Source organism: Quercus lobata, chromosome 2, assembly GCF_001633185.2.
Source record: "Quercus lobata isolate SW786 chromosome 2, ValleyOak3.0 Primary Assembly, whole genome shotgun sequence".
Lineage (NCBI taxonomy): Eukaryota > Viridiplantae > Streptophyta > Magnoliopsida > Fagales > Fagaceae > Quercus > Quercus lobata.
In genome coordinates, this window is record NC_044905.1 from 18,252,410 (window position 1) to 18,271,585 (window position 19,176).

General features: G+C 36.4%; 2 protein-coding genes across 2 annotated transcripts; both read left to right on the forward strand.

Moving 5' to 3' along the window:
- Positions 1-262: 262 nt before the first annotated feature.
- LOC115974804 (aspartyl protease family protein At5g10770-like) lies at positions 263-4,437 on the forward strand. The gene is made up of 3 exons (XM_031095327.1): positions 263-574; positions 2,437-2,874; positions 3,398-4,437. Exons 1-3 carry the CDS (start codon positions 388-390, stop codon positions 4,222-4,224), a joined length of 1,452 nt encoding a protein of 483 aa, XP_030951187.1. The 5' UTR covers positions 263-387; the 3' UTR covers positions 4,225-4,437.
- A 3,243-nt stretch (positions 4,438-7,680) lies between these two features.
- Positions 7,681-12,542, forward strand: LOC115974805 (aspartyl protease family protein At5g10770-like). The gene is made up of 3 exons (XM_031095328.1): positions 7,681-7,945; positions 10,425-10,862; positions 11,434-12,542. The coding sequence occupies exons 1-3, from the start codon at positions 7,750-7,752 to the stop codon at positions 12,258-12,260; spliced, it is 1,461 nt and encodes a 486-aa protein (XP_030951188.1). The 5' UTR covers positions 7,681-7,749; the 3' UTR covers positions 12,261-12,542.
- Positions 12,543-19,176: the final 6,634 nt, after the last annotated feature.

A 19,176-nucleotide genomic window follows, 5' to 3' on the forward strand; every position in this document is an offset into this window, starting at 1 on the left:
AGCCTACTTATGATTGGTATATCATAAAGGAAATAAGCAATTTTGACTTAATAACGTTAGAAATATTATTAAAAATGAAAAGAATACATCTAGGTGTACAATACAAAAAATAGTAGAGATAATAACTAATGTGTGGCAACAAATCAGCACAGTAGAGATAATAATTGATGTGTGGCAACAAATGCATGACTGAGATTGATGTGGGGCTTGGGGAGGGGTCGGGGGGCAATTGCCCCTCCTCAAACCCCCTAGCTCCGCCCCTGATTGCATGATTTTGATTTGCATCTATCACCAATAATCCTATAAATATTAAGGTCAAGAAAGACACTAAGAGTGCACATATTAGTAAGATAGCAAAGTAGTAGCTAAGGATATAAAGTATAAACAATGGCCACTCCCACCACTTCCTTCCTTAGGTTGCTCTTCTGTAGCGTTCTTGTTTTTCTTTGCACTCTGGACAACCTGGGATTTGCCCTTCAACCAAGAGAGTTGGAAAGCGAACATCTTACTCATATGCATACCCTTAATGTCAGCTCTCTAATACCGTCAACTACTTGCAGCCCTTCTACCAAAGGTTTCTCATACAACTTTCATCTCTCTCTCTCTCTCTCACTAATTACTCATATACTTATTATATTCATTACTATTCTTATAGTTTATTATTTTGTCAGTCTTATAATGTATAATTTATTAGGTTCTTGTAAGTTGGAGAAACCTACTCCAGCAAAAGAAGTGTGGGTAGGTCTAGAAACAAATTGTCAATGAGCAATACTAATAGTAGAACTTTTTCTTAAACAAAATGTTAGAGCACATTATTTGGTATGTAGGATTGACATTTATTTCCATAAAGTTTTGGGATTGTTGTTTATATTTTTTAAAGGTAAAAATAGGAGAAGAGGGCTGGTGAGAGTAGAAGCTCAGTAGTCAAACACTATAAGAGGTACTGGGGTATCCTTCTCATGGGGCAATTGGGAAAGAGCAAAATATTTTGTCACAGCTAGGTAATGATTTGATAATCACTTGGCGGCTTTGAGGTGGCATTTTATGGTGTATCATAAAAGGCTATGATTGGTAGATGGTCCTACAAAGTGTATGTGACTATTGCAATAGGGGGCAAGGGTTGATAAAAGATAGAAGGGGCAATTAACGTGGCTTCCTTACCTGCCAACAAGTTTCAGGAATTAGGTTCGAGTCTTAACAACTAATTTTTTGTTGGTGTTCTTTATATTTTATTTGTATTCTAAATGGTCGACCTAAAAAATAAGTGAGTTTTTCACATAGACTAGAATTATGGGTCTCACCCGAGAGTGGGTAATGTATTGCTATGTTCATGTCAAAATAGAGAAGCCACACTGATCACCTCCCTCTACCCATTTTTTGTTTACCAAAAAAAAAGAAATTCAATAAGTCTAATGTTACATTTCACGGGAGCACTCGACCGAAGCCAATTTGTGCGACAGGACTTTTATAATCTTATTTTTCGCTTTTTCACATTTGTTATTTCACATTCACTTTCATGGGTCCGATTATGTCAAGCACAACACACACTAAGCCACCAAGTAAACACATCTCTCAAAAAAAAAAAAAAAAAGTAAAAAAAAAAAGCACACACTCAAGGAGAGCTGTCATGGGCAGTTAACAGATATACGCATGGTTGAGCCAATGAGCTTCTAGCCCACTGTCCCTTAACATCTCCCCTATCCCCCACAAGTTCAACCTGTCATTCTCCTCCTTTTCTTTCTAGTTTCTACCCCTCCCTTTCCCTTTCCAAATAATAACTGAAAAAACAAAATTTTTTCTTAGTGGAAAAAAAACTATTGATTTATATAAAAGTGATTATTCATCACTTACAGTCTAGAATTTTGACAAATATTATAATAAATGGTGTAATCATAGGATAAGAATTCTTTTCCACACTTCATAGATTTCGCTTTTGAACTATTGACCTGATGGCTGGCAAGAATCCTTTGATGACCCATCTAATCACTATGGGAATAAACCTAACTATTTTTATTTATTTTTAATTAAGTAGAACCTAATTATGCCTGCCCTATTCACATTTCATTTTTCTAGATGGGGTTCGGTGGAATGACAAAAGTAAGTAAAATTTGTGTTGACAAATCATAGGTCCTAAAAAGAATTTGTCAAATTAGGTTTTTTTGGCTGTCCCGGGTTCTTGAATAATCGTCCTATTATCTTTTTCTTCATAACCTTAAAAAAAATAAAAACAAAAATAAATCCTATAAGCGTGTCTATTGGTCAATCCATTTCATTGTTATTTGGCATGTATTCTTTTGGTTAGCCACTTATTGTTACCTTTTCCTGAATAAACAATTTTATTTTAGTTGTGTTTGGTGAAAACATACAATAATCGACTGTTGTATGAATTTGTTTATATGTCAAAACAATTCTAATCGATGTCGAATTAAAATGCAGGTTCTAATAAAAGGGCATCCTTGACAGTGGTAGACAAACATGGCCCGTGCTCTCAACTCAATCAAGACAAAGTTAAAGCACCCACTATGACTGAAATCCTCGAACAAGACCAATCCAGGGTCAATTCGATTCACGCCAGGCTCTCAAAAAAGTTGGGTCTTAATGGTTTACGTGCATCAAAGGCCACTACCATCCCAGCCAAGTCTGGTAGCACCATTGGCTCGGGCAACTACGTTGTGACCGTTGGCCTTGGCACTCCAAAAAGGGACTTGACACTCATGTTTGATACTGGTAGTGACCTCACTTGGACTCAATGCCAACCTTGCTTAAAATCTTGCTACCAACAAAAGGAACCAACCTTTGATCCATCTAAATCATCGACTTATTCAAATATTTCGTGTAGTTCATCACTGTGCTCTCAACTCTCTTCTGCCACAGGTATTTAATAGTTTGAGACCTTTATATATAGGTAACCATAGACATAGCAATAATTATAGTTAAATAAGAGATTTAAGATTTGATCTCATATTACCTTAAAAATTAATTGGTGTCTTATTTAAAAATAGTCAAATAGGCTAAATATCCTCTTCTAAGTTCTAAGTAATATTTTATTATTTAATATTTATATAATAATTAATTAATTATTCAAATATTTCAAAATTTTCTTTTAAAACATTATTCTAAGAAATAAAGTAATTTTTTTTTTTGATAAGAAGTAAATTATTTCTTGAACATAGAACAGGGTGCTAATTTTATTTTTTATTTTTATAATAAGCTAATGAGAGTGAAAAGTGAAAAGTGTAAATTTGGAAAGTATTTTTTTTAATGAAAGTCCTAAAATAAATTAATACTAACTTTTTATATCCGATGTGATTCACATAAATAGAATAATTAAAAAAAAATGTACATCATCAAATGTGAAAGAATAATCTTTACCATAAAAAAATTTGTGATAACGTAGGGAACTCCCCGGGCTGCAGTTCTTCGACCTGTGTGTATGGCATAAAATATGGCGATCAATCATTCTCTATGGGATTTTTTGGCAAAGAGAAGCTAACCCTGACATCAACAGATGTGTTCAACAATTTCTTATTCGGCTGTGGCCAAAACAACCAAGGTCTCTTCAGTGGTGCAGCTGGATTACTTGGTCTCGGCCGTGACCCACTTTCCTTAATCCAACAAACTGCAACAAAATACAACCGTGTCTTCTCTTATTGCCTTCCTTCAACTTCTAGCTCTACTGGTAGCCTCACGTTTGGAAAAACTGCTAGCTCTTCGAGTGCCATCAAATTCACTCCCTTGTCGAAACTCACTGAAGATACCTCATTTTACGGCCTCGACACACTCGGGATCACTGTAGGTGGAAAGAAGTTATCGATTGCAACCTCAGTTTTTTCGAATGCAGGCACCATTATCGATTCAGGGACTGTCATAACACGTTTGCCGCCCGATGCTTATAGCGCCTTGAAGGCGGCGTTTAAGGATGCAATGAAGAGTTACCCTTTGACAAGTGGGTTTTCGTTGCTTGATACATGCTATGATCTTAGCAAATACGAGACATTTTCGATTCCAGAGATAAGCTTTTCGTTTAGTGGCAATGTGAATGTGGATTTGGATGTGTCGGGGATAATTATCGCTCAAAAAATCTCGCAGGTTTGTTTGGCTTTTGCTGGAAACAGTGATGATAATTCTGTTGGTATTTTCGGGAATGTGCAGCAGAAAAGGTTGGAGGTGGTGTATGATGTTGCAGGAGGGAGAGTTGGGTTTGGTCCTGCTGGTTGTACCTGAAATGGTTTGGTGATCAAATAGTCATGTAATAATAAACCATTGATAAAAATCAATGGAAATGTTAATTGCCATACCAAAATAGATTGGCAATGGTTAATATTAGTGACTTAATTAGGCACATGTGTATCTAAATAAAAACATGTTTGCAAGTTATGTACAACGAGGGTTACTTTGTTACGGATTTTGGGTTTAATATAATCACTTTATAAATCATATGTTGATAAAATCAATGTAGATGTTAATTGCGAAGGCATAGTAAATAAATTAAAGTTTGTAAGTCATGTATAACAATGTAATATTATTGCTTGCAAGGGTTATTTACTTCATTTGTAAACTAGGGACCCAGATTTTCGTCTTTTTTTGTTGGATTTTCGCTATGGTAGGTCCAATTTCTACTGTCAAATTGATCTCATGGAATACTTTCCTTTCGATTCCATCAATTGCTCGGGTTATCGTAGCGCTTAGTTTAAGGTGTGTCCGAACTACTTTTAGTTTGTCCAATGTAGCAAGATGATAAACGTTGAGTGCTAAACCATTATCGATGAGCACTCGAGCTATTATTATGTCTTTACATTGGATAGTGACATAAAGGGTGTGAATATGTCCAATCCCTTATACCAAAGCACTTGTAGTTAGGTAATTTCCCTCTTAATGAATGGAAGAATTGTTTCACTTAGGTGTGATTTGGATTCAATGTCTGCGCATTTGTGCGTTTCACGTTTTGCATTTTCTCTTCTTTTTTTTTTTTTTTTTTTTTTTTTGGATGCACGCGTTTTAGAGATAGAGAGCACTGTTTACAGGACCCACAGCCAATTTATTCAGAAAAAATATTAAAAAATGGGTCCCACGGTACTATTCACACATTTAAAAATTATTTTACTACAGTGTTTTCAGTTTTCAGTAAAATAAGTTGTATCCAAACGGACCCTTAAGACACATTTAGAGATAGCTTATCTAGCTTATTGATGAAAAATTTTTACTAAAGTGTGCTAAAGTATACTTGTACCTTGAAAAAAAATGAAAAAAACTGGAAAAAACATGATTTTAAAAAGTTATACATAAAAATTAAAAGCTAAAAACTGAAACTTATGCCAAACAGGCTTTTAGTCTCCCCTTAAAATGAATGGAAGCCTCTTCACGTGTGGACTATGAACCTTTCTACCAAACCACTTGTAATTACACTTACGGTAATCTCTATCTTGTACAAAAGCCTTTTCTTGGATAGTCTCTCCCTGGAATGTTAGCATTTTTTCTTAATAACCAAAGTGCCAATACTCACCAATAGGGTGCCTTTACTCAAATATGGGTGGAGTAAAGATGGATTCTTCTTTGTGCAACTATGGATGTGCACAATCACTTCATTCATCGCTAATAAAGCGTATACTCAACTATGGGTAGAGCTGACATGAGAGTTTTTTTTTGTTGTTCTACTTATGAGAGCCACTAATGAACATGTGTCCTGACAATAGAAATGATGTTATATTCATGATTGACAAAGATAACAAAGATCATTTTACGCCCATCCACAAAAACTCTAGCATCCCTTTCTTCTAGGGGGAAAATAAAAATTGATGTAAAACTTCTCTTTATAATTTTTTTCACAAAAATACTGAGGCTGCAAGTTGTAAATTATGGAAAATGATGTCAATGGTGGGTCAATATGAAAATCAATAGTTTTAAAAATCCGACTAGACTAGCCAGTTCAATTGGGCACCAATCCGGTCCGATAAAAGCCCCAAAACCAAATAAAACCGGGAATTGAGACCGAAACCGGTTCTTTGACCGTACCTGTTTTTAAAACCATGGAAAATCATTAACAAATTACTATGAACTATGTTAGCAAATTGTAAAAAAAATTGTGAGCATAATTATTGTATTTGTAGCATTATTAGGGGAAAAAAGGTTTAACTTGCTTTCATGATCAATCCAAAATAAAATTACTGGGGAAAAAATTTAACTCACTTTAATGGATCCAAGATAAAATTAGTGTTCATGTGGCACAAGAAAGTTAAAATAACTATAGTGACATATTTAGGTCTTCTTTTTTGTACATCGATGGTTCAAGGTGGGGAAATTTGAACCTTGGATATCTCTCTTAGAAATACCAAAATGTGCAAATCAATTGAATTTCAAGGCTCTTAGAGACATATTTAGGCCTTAATTACATATATTTTAATAAGAAAACAAATTAGTATTTTTAAAAGCTTGGTAGCCCATACCTCTTCATTTGTTGGTGCAAGTACAATTATTCAGCTGTTAAGATTCTCTCCATTTTAACTAGATCTATTTTATGATTTAAATTATATATTATCAATTTGAAAGGAATATTCAATGTCACGTAATTTTTTTAAAGTTTAAATGACGTGATATTTTGTACATTGTTAAACTTTAAAACGGAACCTTAATTATGAAATTGGCTATTTTCATTTCAAATTATTTCAAGTGAAATGATGAAAATCCAATTAGGGTCATTGAATAGAAATCAGGTAGGACAATTATCCTACCTCAAAAAGTCTATTTGAGTTGATATGTAAAAACTAAAAAGGAGTTAAATTTTGTCATTTTTTCCTTAACAACAAATGTTATTAATTATTTTGTCTAGACAAATTAGATTGTTGAAATGATATTTTATTTAAGGGTCATGCTAACGAGTACCCTTAGAGCATTGGTTAAGAATCCAGTTAAAGAAAGTTTTTATGAGGAAAAAAAAAAAACAATTAATATTTTGACAGTTTTTTTCATTTCCCAAAAAAATAATGTCAAAACTTTCTTAAAATGGATTATTAACCAATGCCCTAAAAGCACTCGTTAGCATTTTCCTTTTATTTAAAACACGGTAAACATGCTTAAAGTTTTGTAGTTCAATTGATTGACAACTTTTGATATTTTCAAGAGAAACATATCTGAGGTTCAAATCTTTTCTCTTTTGTTGTAACCATCAAAAGTGTCGAACATATTTGTAAACAAGGAATGCACAACTTCCTTTTGCATAAAAGATAGGAGAATGAAAATCCCAGGAGTATCAAAGGTCTTAAGAAGATTGCCTGTATTACAAAATAGTAGACGATAACTATAAGGCACTTGCGTGAAGGTGGACCGGAAAATGAAAGTGAAAACAAAATTCATGTAGCCAAATTAGGAAGTAATTAGCAGAAAAGTTTTTTCAGATATCCTCAAAATCCTTGAAAGGACAAGAATAACCTTAATCCGGCTATGCGTTTTTTAAGGATTTGCAATTCCTCCAAGTTATGTCAAGCAAGCTCAATTATTAGGGATAGCTACTAACATAGATAAATACCATATTGTCCTCAACTAAATACGCTTGTTAAAGTGGGTGGCGTGTGAGATTGATAATCTATTGTATCTTTAATTAGCTTATATTATCACATCAATAAAAATAAATATAATATAATAATTATTTAAAATAATAAAAAAAGCTTATATTAAGGCCAAAAAAAACCATAAGAGCGCACACATATAGTAAGAGCAACATAGTTGAGAGTTGAGAGAGAAGGATAAACAATAATGGCGACTCCCACTTCCTCCTCCCCCTTCCTTGGGTTTATCCTCTTTAGCTTTCTTGTATTTCTTTGCTCTCTGAATCAGCTGGGATTTGCCCTTGAAGGAAGAGAGACTTTAGAAAACAACCATCTTACTCATATGCATACCCTTCAAGTCAGCTCTCTACTGCCATCACCTACTTGCAGCTCTTCTACCAAAGGTTTATCATACAACTTTCATCTCTCTCTCTTTCTCCTTCTTTGGATTCTTGTAATACTACTATTTATTATAGTAATCCTCTTATAATTTATTTTTTCAGTCACTGATAGAGTTTATGGTTTTACATATAATTGATACTGCAACTTGAAACTCTTTTTTTGCCGGCCGGGGAGTTTGTAATTTGCTTCAGCTCAAGTTGGAGAAACCTACTCGAGCAAAATAATTATGGGTAGGTTTAGAAACAATTAAACAAATGGCCATTGGGCAAAACTAATAGTGAAATTTTCCAAGAATTTCTAGGATAACGACTAATTTTACATTTATTTTCACAACTATCTCATATGATTGATTATGAGTGGTAAGAAAAAAAGAGAGTAAAAGGTTAGTGTAAAAGTAATAGACAATAGTTATAATATGTCATATAAAATAGTTGCGAAAATAAATATAACTTAAAATAGTTGTGAAAATAAATATAGGATTATAGTTGATATTTATTTCCAAAAAGTTTTAGGATGTCATTTTTTTTGTTCATTTGTTCCTTTGGTAAATATGAGTGGGGTCAGGTCGGTGGGATTGGAATCTTGGTGTCCAAACACTACAAGAGGTGCTAGAACCAATAAAGCCCTTTCGTCCTCATTGAGCCATTGAGAAATAAGTATAACACACATACACATGTATATATATATATACACACACACATATATATATATATATATATATTTTCTTTTTTTGAGGAAACGGTTAGAAGAAAAGAACATGTATTCTTACTTAGTGGGTTTGAGACAGACATTTTATGGTGTGTCCTAAGGCTATAATTGGTGGTGTAATTAGTAGGTCCTACAAAGTGGATGTGACCATTGTAAATATGTTCTAAAGGGTCCGGTTATGTCCTCTAATCATGGTTTTAAAATATCATGCACTTGCTCATGAACGAGTTGGGGAAACTCAAGCTGCACTCTAGCTGAGGGTGCGACCAGAAAACACATAATCAATCAAGCACACGCTGATCAAAACGGAATCATTTTGTATGTTTTGGTGGATAGTCTATTCATCTTTGTTTGGGACTTTATATTAGTTAAAGGGTAGCTATCTTGGGCTTCTAGCTGGATGGTACGTTACCTCTCTCTCCCATCTCCATGTTGGGTTGGACCCATAACTCTCCTTTTTCTCCCCATGCCAAAAAAAAAGATGGTAGTTTATCTAATTAACTTTGTTTGTTTCGACAAAAAATATATATATTTTAAATGTTTTCTAAAAAATTATCTTATATTCTTCTGTTTGGTAACAATTTTAAAATGAATTGAAAAATTATTACTTGACTTTTTCTTATTTAACTTGGCATAAGATAGTTTTCTTTTAACCAATCTTCTTCTTCTAATATTATAAAATGGAGCAACAGTATCAAATATTTCATTAACCTTTTGTTGTAATTATTAATAGACTAGAAGCAAGCAAGTAGCAAGTAGCTAGCAAAGACTTTCTTACATAAAAATAAAATAAAATAAAATAACACTAAAACGATAGAGTTGCTTTTTTCTTTCCCCCACTTGATGGATTTCACTTGTAAAACTATTGACCTCTCCCCTAATTACTAATTAGTCAAGAATCCTGCAGTGAACTAGGACTGATTTACTCACTATGGGGGATGAACTAAACCTTTTTCCCCCCATTAAGTAAAACCAAACCATCGCTGGACCCTGCCCTATTCAGGTTTCATTTTCTTTATGGGGTTTGGCGGAAGAGAAAAAAATAAGTAAAATATGTGCTTTCAAATGAAAGGCCCTAAAAAAATCTGAAAAGTTAGGTTCTCTGCACTTCTGCACTTCTTGATGGGCAGACAATTGTCGGGTAGCTTGATTATGAATCAAGCACTGACCGCCAGCCAATTTGATGTCAACCATTAATAATTATATCTATCGACAAATCCGATATACTTGCGTACTCACGGGTTCTTGAGTAAGAAGACAGTGACGGACTCACGGGTTATTGAGTAATTGTCCTATTTGCTTTTTCTTCATAACCTACCAAAAAGAATTTAAAATAATAAATAAATAAATAAAACTATAAGCTTGTAAATTGGTCAATCCATTTGAAGTTTGGCATGTATTGTTTGGGTTTACCACTTGTAACTTTTCCATTGCTTTTTCTTGAATAAGCAGCTTTATTTTTGGTGTGTTTCGTAAAAACATAATACAATATGATGTTTGTAATTCATAACTTGATACATTTCAATCATTTTAGGGTAAAACTTAGATATACAGTTCCTTCAATATCATATTTCACTTAAACTCAAATACTTGTATTTGAATTTATTTGTATTTAGAAATAGATAATATTATTTAATTATGTTTTATTGATCAATGTAATCATGTGTTTGAATTTAATTGATAACATAATGTATTGTGCCTAAAGAATTGTAATTAAGTTCTCCCCATAATTACTTGTCAAACAATTCTAATTGGTGTCGAATTAAAATGCAGGTTCTGATAAAAGGGCATCCTTGACAGTAGCACACAAACATGGCCCATGCTCCACACTTAAACTAGACAAAGCTAAAGCTCCCACTGTAGATGAAATCCTCCAACAAGACCAATCTAGGGTCAACTCAATCCACTCTAGGCTCTCCAAGAAGTTGAGCCGTGATGATTTAAGAGCATCAAAGGACTCCACCATCCCAGCCAAGTCCGGTAGCACTATTGGTTCAGGCAACTACATTGTGACCGTGGGACTTGGCACTCCAAAAAAGGACTTGTCCCTCATATTTGATACAGGTAGCGACCTCACTTGGACTCAATGCAAACCTTGCGCACGATCTTGCTACCAACAAAAGGAACCAACCTTTGACCCATCTCAATCTGCAACTTATTCAAATATTTCGTGTAGTTCATCTGTGTGCTCTCAACTCACTTCTGCCACAGGTAACAACTGAGACCTTTATATAGAGGCAACTATAGTGACAATTTATGGATTTTTATTCAAGAAAATTAATTATAAGAAAATTAGAGATGGTTTCACTAATTTTTTTGTTCTATTATAAGTGCTATTTCCAAGTTAAGAAAATGAGAAAATATGCGTGCATATTTCTTACTTTTGTTATTTCTATATTGTTCCACTTTTATTGCATGTCTTCAAAGAGAATTGTGAGGAATCTCTGGAACTATTAAAATGTTTGCGTAAATTTTATTTACATGAATGTAATAAAATTAGTATCAATTTCAAAACAATAAGCTTCACGAAAATATTAATATTGATGAGAGGGTAAATTCAAAGATTGGTTCGTTAATTTATGCAAGTTAACAAAAGGAGATAGGCATATTAGATATGTTCCATTCATTTGACATCCACTTATTTATCTTTTTACAGATTTTTTTTTTTTTAGTTTCTGAAAATGAAGTTAAGTATACTTATTTTAAAAGAAAAAAAAATATATATATATATAAACAAAATAAGCTAAAAGCTAAACGAAATAACTCTCATGTCATGATGCAGGAAATACACCGGGCTGCAGTACCTCAACGTGCATATATGGTATACAATATGGCGACCAATCGTTTTCTGTGGGATTTTTCAGCAAAGAGAAGCTAACCCTAACATCAACAGACGTGTTCAACAACTTCCTATTCGGCTGTGGCCAAAACAATCAAGGCCTTTTCGGCGGTGCAGCCGGATTACTAGGCCTAGGTCGCGACGCACTTTCCTTAGTCCAACAAACGGCATCAAAATACGGCCGTGTCTTCTCTTATTGCCTCCCTTCAACTTCTAGCTCTACTGGACACCTCACATTTGGAAAAAGTGCTGGAACTTCAAGTGCTATCAAATTCACTCCCTTGTCAAAATCTGGACAAGGTACTTCATTTTACGGCCTTGACATAGTTGGAATCAGTCTCGGTGGACGCAAGTTATCGATTTCAACATCGACTTTTTCAAATGCGGGTACCATTATCGACTCAGGGACTGTAATAACTCGCTTGCCGCCTGCAGCGTATAGTGCCTTGAAGGCGGCGTTTAGGCAAGCAATGAAGAAGTATCCATCAACGGGGGCACTTTCGATACTTGATACATGTTATGATCTTAGCAAATACACTTCATTTTCGATTCCAAAAATAAGCTTTTCATTCAGTGGTGGTGTTAACGTGGATTTGGATGCGGCGGGGATACTTTACGCTCAAAAAACTTCGCAGGTTTGTTTAGCTTTCGCTGGAAACAGTGATGATAGTTCTGTTGGGATTTTCGGGAATGTGCAGCAGAAAAGATTGGATGTGGTGTATGATGTTGCAGGAGCGAGGGTTGGGTTTGGTCCTGCTGGTTGTGCCTGAAATGGTTCATTTGGTGAAATGGTCATGTAATAAACCATTGATAAAACCAATGGAAATGTTTATTGCCATAGCAATGTAGATTGGCAAAGATTTAGTGTCCTAGGCGTGGTTATAGTTATAAATAAAATCATGGTTGCAATTCATGAACGTATAAAAAGGTTTACTTTGTTACGGATTGGGGTTTAAGATAATCATGTTGTGAAACATTTGATAAATTAAGTCAGTCAATGAAAATGTATATAAATTGAGTTGGCATATATATAGATTGGTATGGTTTAGTGACTTGACATGTGTATAGTAAATAAAATAATGTTTAAAAGTCATGTATATGTAATATAAACATGACTTGTGGCCAGTGTCCAATTTCACTGAACATGTATCTGCATCTTATCATGTCTACTGCAACTAGACACTAAACACAAGCTCTTCTCTCATTATTATTGTTTGCAAATGTTACTTTGTTACAAATTTAGGTTTAACATAAACCATATATTGATCAAATTAATGGAAATGTTATTTGTCATGGCACGTAGATTGGTAGTAATTAAATAAAATAAAGTTTGCAAGTCATGTATAACATTAACGATGCAATATTATTACTTGCAAGGGTTGTCAAGTAGGGCCCCCAGATTTTCGCTATGGTAGGTCCAATTTCTAATTGATGTCAAATTGATCTCAGCGAATACTTCCCTCTTGGTCCCATCAAATGCTCGAATTATCGTAGAGCTGAGTCTTAGGTGTATACGAACTACTTTCAGTTTGTCCAATGTAGATAGAGGATAAAGGTTGAGTGCTAAATTGTTATCCATGATCACCACTCGAGCTATTTTCATATCTTTGCATTTGATAGTGATATGGAGGGTGTGGATATGTGCTATCCCTTTAGCGCCCCCCACCCCCCCACAAAAAATAAATAAATAAACGAACACAAAAGATAAACTGGTCACCCTTCCCATTTCTATGGCTATTACTCTCCCAAGACACAAATCCTTCTTACATACCTTAAATACTACCAGTATAATTTTTTTTTTTTTTTAATATCATTATTGTTATTTAATGCGTGTTTCGATTTCTACTGATTATGTGTTTCATACTTTGACTATTTGCTGTTTTCTATTTGGGACACAAATTTAAATGTTGAGACTTTGAGATTTGGGTGCTTCCATGTTAATGTTTGGCTTTATCGAACAATTTTTTTATTTATTTTTTTTTTTTTTGAGAATGTGTGCTTTTACTTAGTAACACATTAGAAGAAAATTAGGTATATCATATAACATAATGTTGAGTAACTAAGGCTATGAAGTTATGAATTCTTGCTTGTTTGTTAGATTTTTTTTTTTTAATTTTTAATTTTTTTCTTGACAAAATTAATTATTATTTTTTAGTTTAAGGAATTTTGGGCATATAATATATAATATTTATTTTATTTATAGATTATAAGAAAGTTAACTATAATAGTTGACTGTTCTAATTGTAAATATTATCAAAATTAAGCTTTGCTACAAATTGAAATATAATTTTCAAACAAACTCTAATTTTTTATATAAAAAAAATGTGGAATTTAATGCAGAATTAATTGTGAATGATTCCTATTAAAAAAAAAAAAATCATTTATGATTGATGTGTACAAGTAATCTAAATGTGAGAATTTTGAAATATTAATCCCATAAAACATCAATAGATTAAACAAGGCCGAGGGACCACGCACGATCGTAAGCATAAAGAAAAATCTTAAATCTATGGGGGCTTTAGAAGACTCCACTATCAATGTCAATCAAGCATAAAAGATGCAAGCTGTCATGCATAATTGGTACTATTAAATAAATTTGTACGTATCCCCCTTTTTTTTCTCTTTTTCTTTTTTAACTATATTAAATCGTGTGATGATAAGCAATTAACCCATCATCTTACCAACATTCGGGTAGCCTAGTTGGTAAGATACTGAATCGGCAAGTTTCAGGACTGGGGTTCAAGACTCAACAACTAGCTGTATGTTGGTCCAAAAGAATAATAAGTGAGTTTTTCACAGACCAGGAGTATGGGGTCTCCAATGGAGACGCCACGTTGGTAAAAAAAATTATAAATAATAATTAAATTCTTTTATTTGTTTATCCTTAAAAAAAAAAAAATTAGGAACACCCTCAAATTAAAATTAGGAACAACCTAAAAAAAACTATATTTTATTTGTTCTACTTTCAAGAAAAAAAAAAAAAAATATATATATATATATATATATTGTAAGGACGCGATTCGTAGCGGATCGTAATAGTGTCGGGTTCGCACGTGAAAAGACCCCTAACAATATCATTTGTAGAGCGTGGGTTTGGAAGGCTAGGCCTTGATCGACAGGCGGTGGGTTTTTCGCGGTGTTCGTACAAGTTTAAGTTTTCCTTCACCCTTGGAGTCTTTCTCCTGGAGGTGGGATGGGAGGCTCTGGTTTTTGGCCATTTTTCCCAACCCCTTTCTTTAGGTTACTTGTTTTTCCTTTTTATATTCGCCTGCGTTCATTGTCCTTCGTCCACGTATAGGGTCAACCCTTCCAAAATTGATACTTGTCCCATCAGCCCATATTCAAAGTCGTTGGGGGTGGTTGTAAAAACCAAAGAATGCGGCTCTGTCAGGTTCAGAGCATTGAATGGCAGTAAGGGCAGCTTTCCCTGGATATTTTAGATCTTTCGTCCTGGTTTCGGTCCTATACCGTTTTTACCCTTCTTTCAGGGGGGGACTTTGGGGTCTGCCGAGGACTGAGCCGTCCTCGGCGATATCCACAGGCTATTTTATCGAGCTTGGGCCATAGCCCTCCTCGGCTTGGGCCTTTGGATTTTCCCCGGGTTGATGGGCCTGGCCCATAAATCATTTGGGCCCCACAATAGCCCCTCAAAACCCGGCTGTCCAACCTCTTGGTTGGAAAGGGGGGTTTTGGTGATGCCAAACCTCTTCCTACTGCCCAATCAATTTGGCCTTTTAATAATGCTGGCAGCTCCTCATCTGTCCAAGAAATGCGCCGGTCTATGAGACAGCTTTTTGATTTCGCGCTTGATGCGCTCTTATCGTTTGGGCATCCCAAAACGTGCTTTTAATGACCACAATTTACGAGACTACTTTAATTCGGCGGTTTGTTTTGATGGGGTGGAGAAACGGAACCGGCATGTTTGTGTTGGCAGATTCCTTTGGATATCTGAACCTATTAAATGTCTCCCGCTCCACCCTCAGTATAAGAAGGAAGGGCGGAGGTTATTACTTTTGTAAAGAATTCCTTCTCATCTTTCTGAGATTTGAAATATTTGGCCTCCCCTAGGGTTCATTTTACCCATTGGTTCACAAACTAAATCGTGATACACTTTATCATAACAACGAGTGATGCAGGAGCCAAACCCCTCCCATAAACGCCATGTTCCAATAAAGCTCATTATGGCTCGATCGGGACAGGGATGGCGAAGACTCAAAATCAACCTCACCCTTCTTTCAGTCAAAATCTGAAGCAGGGACTTGTCACGTCAAACTTTCGGCGTGACTGAGTCGAGAACACCCATCATCAGTACCAACCGCTCTCCTATGAGCATACCTAGTATGGCTCCAGTGTGTTGGGAGTCAGGATCGAGGCAGGGACTAAGTGTCTCTACTTCTTCCTCTCTTCCTTCACTGGGGCTATTCTCCGTTTCCCTTTCTTAGTCTTCCCAGCACCAGTTCCATCCTGGTGCTTTCACTTCTCCCTCTTTTGCTCATTTTTCTTTCTTTTCATCTCTTCTCTCTTCTTCTCCTCCTTCTTTACTCATGTCCTCCATCTTCTTCATTGATTTCTTCCTTACTATTTCCTTCTCCGCCATTTCTTCCCAAAGAAGGTTCTTATCATAATATGAGCAGTATTGAGGCAAAGATTGGAGAGACTTTGAAGACGAGTTTAAAAGACGCCTGACAGTTTACTTATCTGTATTACGGATGTAATTGTCGCTTAGGCAGTTCACATTTTGTATAGGCTCGTTCGAGCCCCTCTTTGTACATTGTAATAATTTTTCGTATTAATAAAAATCGTTGTTAATTTATTTCGCATGTTTTGTCTCTATGCCTTCTCTTTTTTTTTGAATCTACAAACACTGCTCGGCACAATAATATAGCATCTAAATCAATGACGACTAAGACCAAAAGACTTGATAATAAAAAGACGTCGCCATAACTTTAATAGAAATGCTTGGCACAATAAGGCCGATCAGTGAAGAGTAATACTTACCCCATGCTAGCCGAGGAGAAAAACGAAGGCTTGATGTTATGTAAGGAATAACCATTTGAAGATATATCACCCACCAAATGAGCGGCCTTCTTATATGACTAAGTGCTGGGGCGTTCCACCCCCTTCCTTACACCTTTATTGGCCTCAACCTTTTATGGTGTTTAAGCCGTGGATGAAGTGACCTGACATTTTTATCAAGTATCCCATCTTACGAGATTCAAACCTTTTCTTATCCAAGTATTTGGTTTCCCCATTGGCTTGGGTCCGAGGACCATACAAGGCCTTGGTTCTGTCCAAAACTTGTAATTTTTATAATCTTTTGTACTTGGTTTCCCCATAGGCTTGAGTCCGAGGACCATACAAGGCCTTGGTTCTGTCCAAAACTTGTAATTTTTATAATTTTTTGTACTTGGTTTCCCCATAGGCTTGAGTTCGAGGATCATACAAGGCCTTGATTCTGTCCAAAACTTGTAATTTTTATAATTTTTTGTACTTGGTTTCCCCATAGGCTTGAGTCCGAGGACCATACAAGGCCTTGGTTCTGTCCAAAACTTGTAATTTTTATAATTTTTTGTACTTGGTTTCCCCATAGGCTTGAGTCCGAGGACCATACAAGGCCTTGGCTCTGTCCAAAACTTGTAATTTTTATAATCTTTTTGTAGTTGGTTTCCCCATAGGCCTGAGTCCGAGGACCATACAAGGCCTTGGTTCTGTCCCTGGGCCCATATGCTGAACGGGCCTGGGCCGCGAATTTATTGGGCCCACAAATTGAGAGGTATTTCCATAGTCTTTGATCACGCGGTACTTCTTGGCGTCCCAGTGTTCGAGGTGCGCCTTCTCGAGACTCCTTTAACCTCAGGGTTGCAGACGACGTTGGAAATCGAGCCAGAGACGTTTTGTCTGTAGCGTTCCTTGGGACGCTGCGCGAATTAAATGCCACCGGTTTACTTCTGGGTATAAATGGGATAGGGGATCACTTCACTTGCACATGAACTCTCCTGTTCCCTTCGGAACTATATTTCTTCCATATCCGCGATCTTTCTTTCTAGTGCCACTGCCTCAATGCAAGATGTTTGAGGCTTGGATAGGGATGAAAGGTCTCCGCACGCTTCAGAGGCACCGAATCCTCAAGGTGGTATGGTGCGGACAAGGATGGCACAGATTCAAGCCAGTCCTCCGTCTTAACAGGAGGAAGATGATATTCCTCCTTCTTTTAATCAAAATCTGAAGCAGGTTCTGGTCATGCCAGATTTCTGGTATGTCAGAAAAAGGAATTTCCGCCATCAGCGCCGTCTGCCTTGTAGCAGGCAAATTTCTGCGGGGGCTTCCCAACTTCCGGCTCCCTGCACCTTTTCTGTAGATGGTGTTAGCCTGAGGTCAGGTTCCCTACACCTTTTCTTTACCGGTGCAGGCCCCAAGTTGGGTTCTTTTGCTGCCTGAGTTATGGGCGTGCAAAAGCACTGAGGAGGAACAAGGTCTCGAGGCAGTAGCCAACTTCTCCTCTGTGCTACCTCCTCGGCTTTATCTTCACTCTCTTGTATTCTTCGTTACTTACGTAGTTAGCTTCAATGTAGGCTTTGTTTCAGCTTTCCATTGTACACTGTACCGTTCCCTTGTTTTAATAAAATATGTGTCTATTTCTCTATACATATCTTTCTTCTCCGTAACCACTACTTTATGCATGAATATTAAATATGAGCTTGCCCTTAATGATATTCTAGGCAGAGAAATGCCTTAACACAAATTCCTACTAGTTTAGACTTACAAATATTATCAAGCATAACAAGGTTAATCATCAATAAATTAAACTCTTGGAACTAACCGGGATAACGGCTGAGTGCTGCGCGATGCATGCTAGAGCGATGTCCGAGTACGATAAACTCTAAGTAATTCGTCCGAGAGCGTAGCCGAGTAGCGAGGGGCTTTGGTTGTGCTTTTGGATAATATGTTGCGCCGTATCGCATCAACCCCTTTGATATTGGGGGATCAGAGGGTAGACCGAGGAATCCGCGCAATCAAGGTATTAACCCATCTGTTAACGCAGAGCTCTCTTCGGATGGATTTTGAGGTTTATGTGCCATAGTTTTTTTTTTTAAATAGTTGGTTCCTCATCCAGGTAGTTGGTTTCCCCAGAGGCTTGAGTCCGAGGACTATGCAATGCCTTGGTTCAGTCCAAAACCTAGTTTTCCACATCCAGGTAGTTGGTTTCCCCAGAGGCTTGAGTCCGTGGACTATGCAATGCCTTGGTTCTGTCCAAAACCTAGTTTTCCACATCCAGGTAGTTGGTTTCCCCAGAGGCTTGAGTCCGTGGACTATGCAATGCCTTGGTTCTGTCCAAAACCTAGTTTTCCACATCCAGGTAGTTGGTTTCCCCAGAGGCTTGAGTCCGTGGACTATGCAATGCCTTGGTTCTGTCCAAAACTTAGTTTTCCACATCCAGGTAGTTGGTTTCCCCAGAGGCTTGAGTCCGTGGACCATGCAATGCCTTGGTTCTGTCCAAAACCTAGTTTTCCACATCCAGGTAGTTGGTTTCCCCAGAGGCTTGAGTCCGTGGACCATGCAATGCCTTGGTTCTGTCCAAAACCTAATTTTCCACATCCACGGTAGGTTGTTTCCCCAGAGGCTTGAGTCCGTTGGACTATGCAATGCCTTGGTTCTTCCAAAACCTAGTTCCACATACCCAGTAGT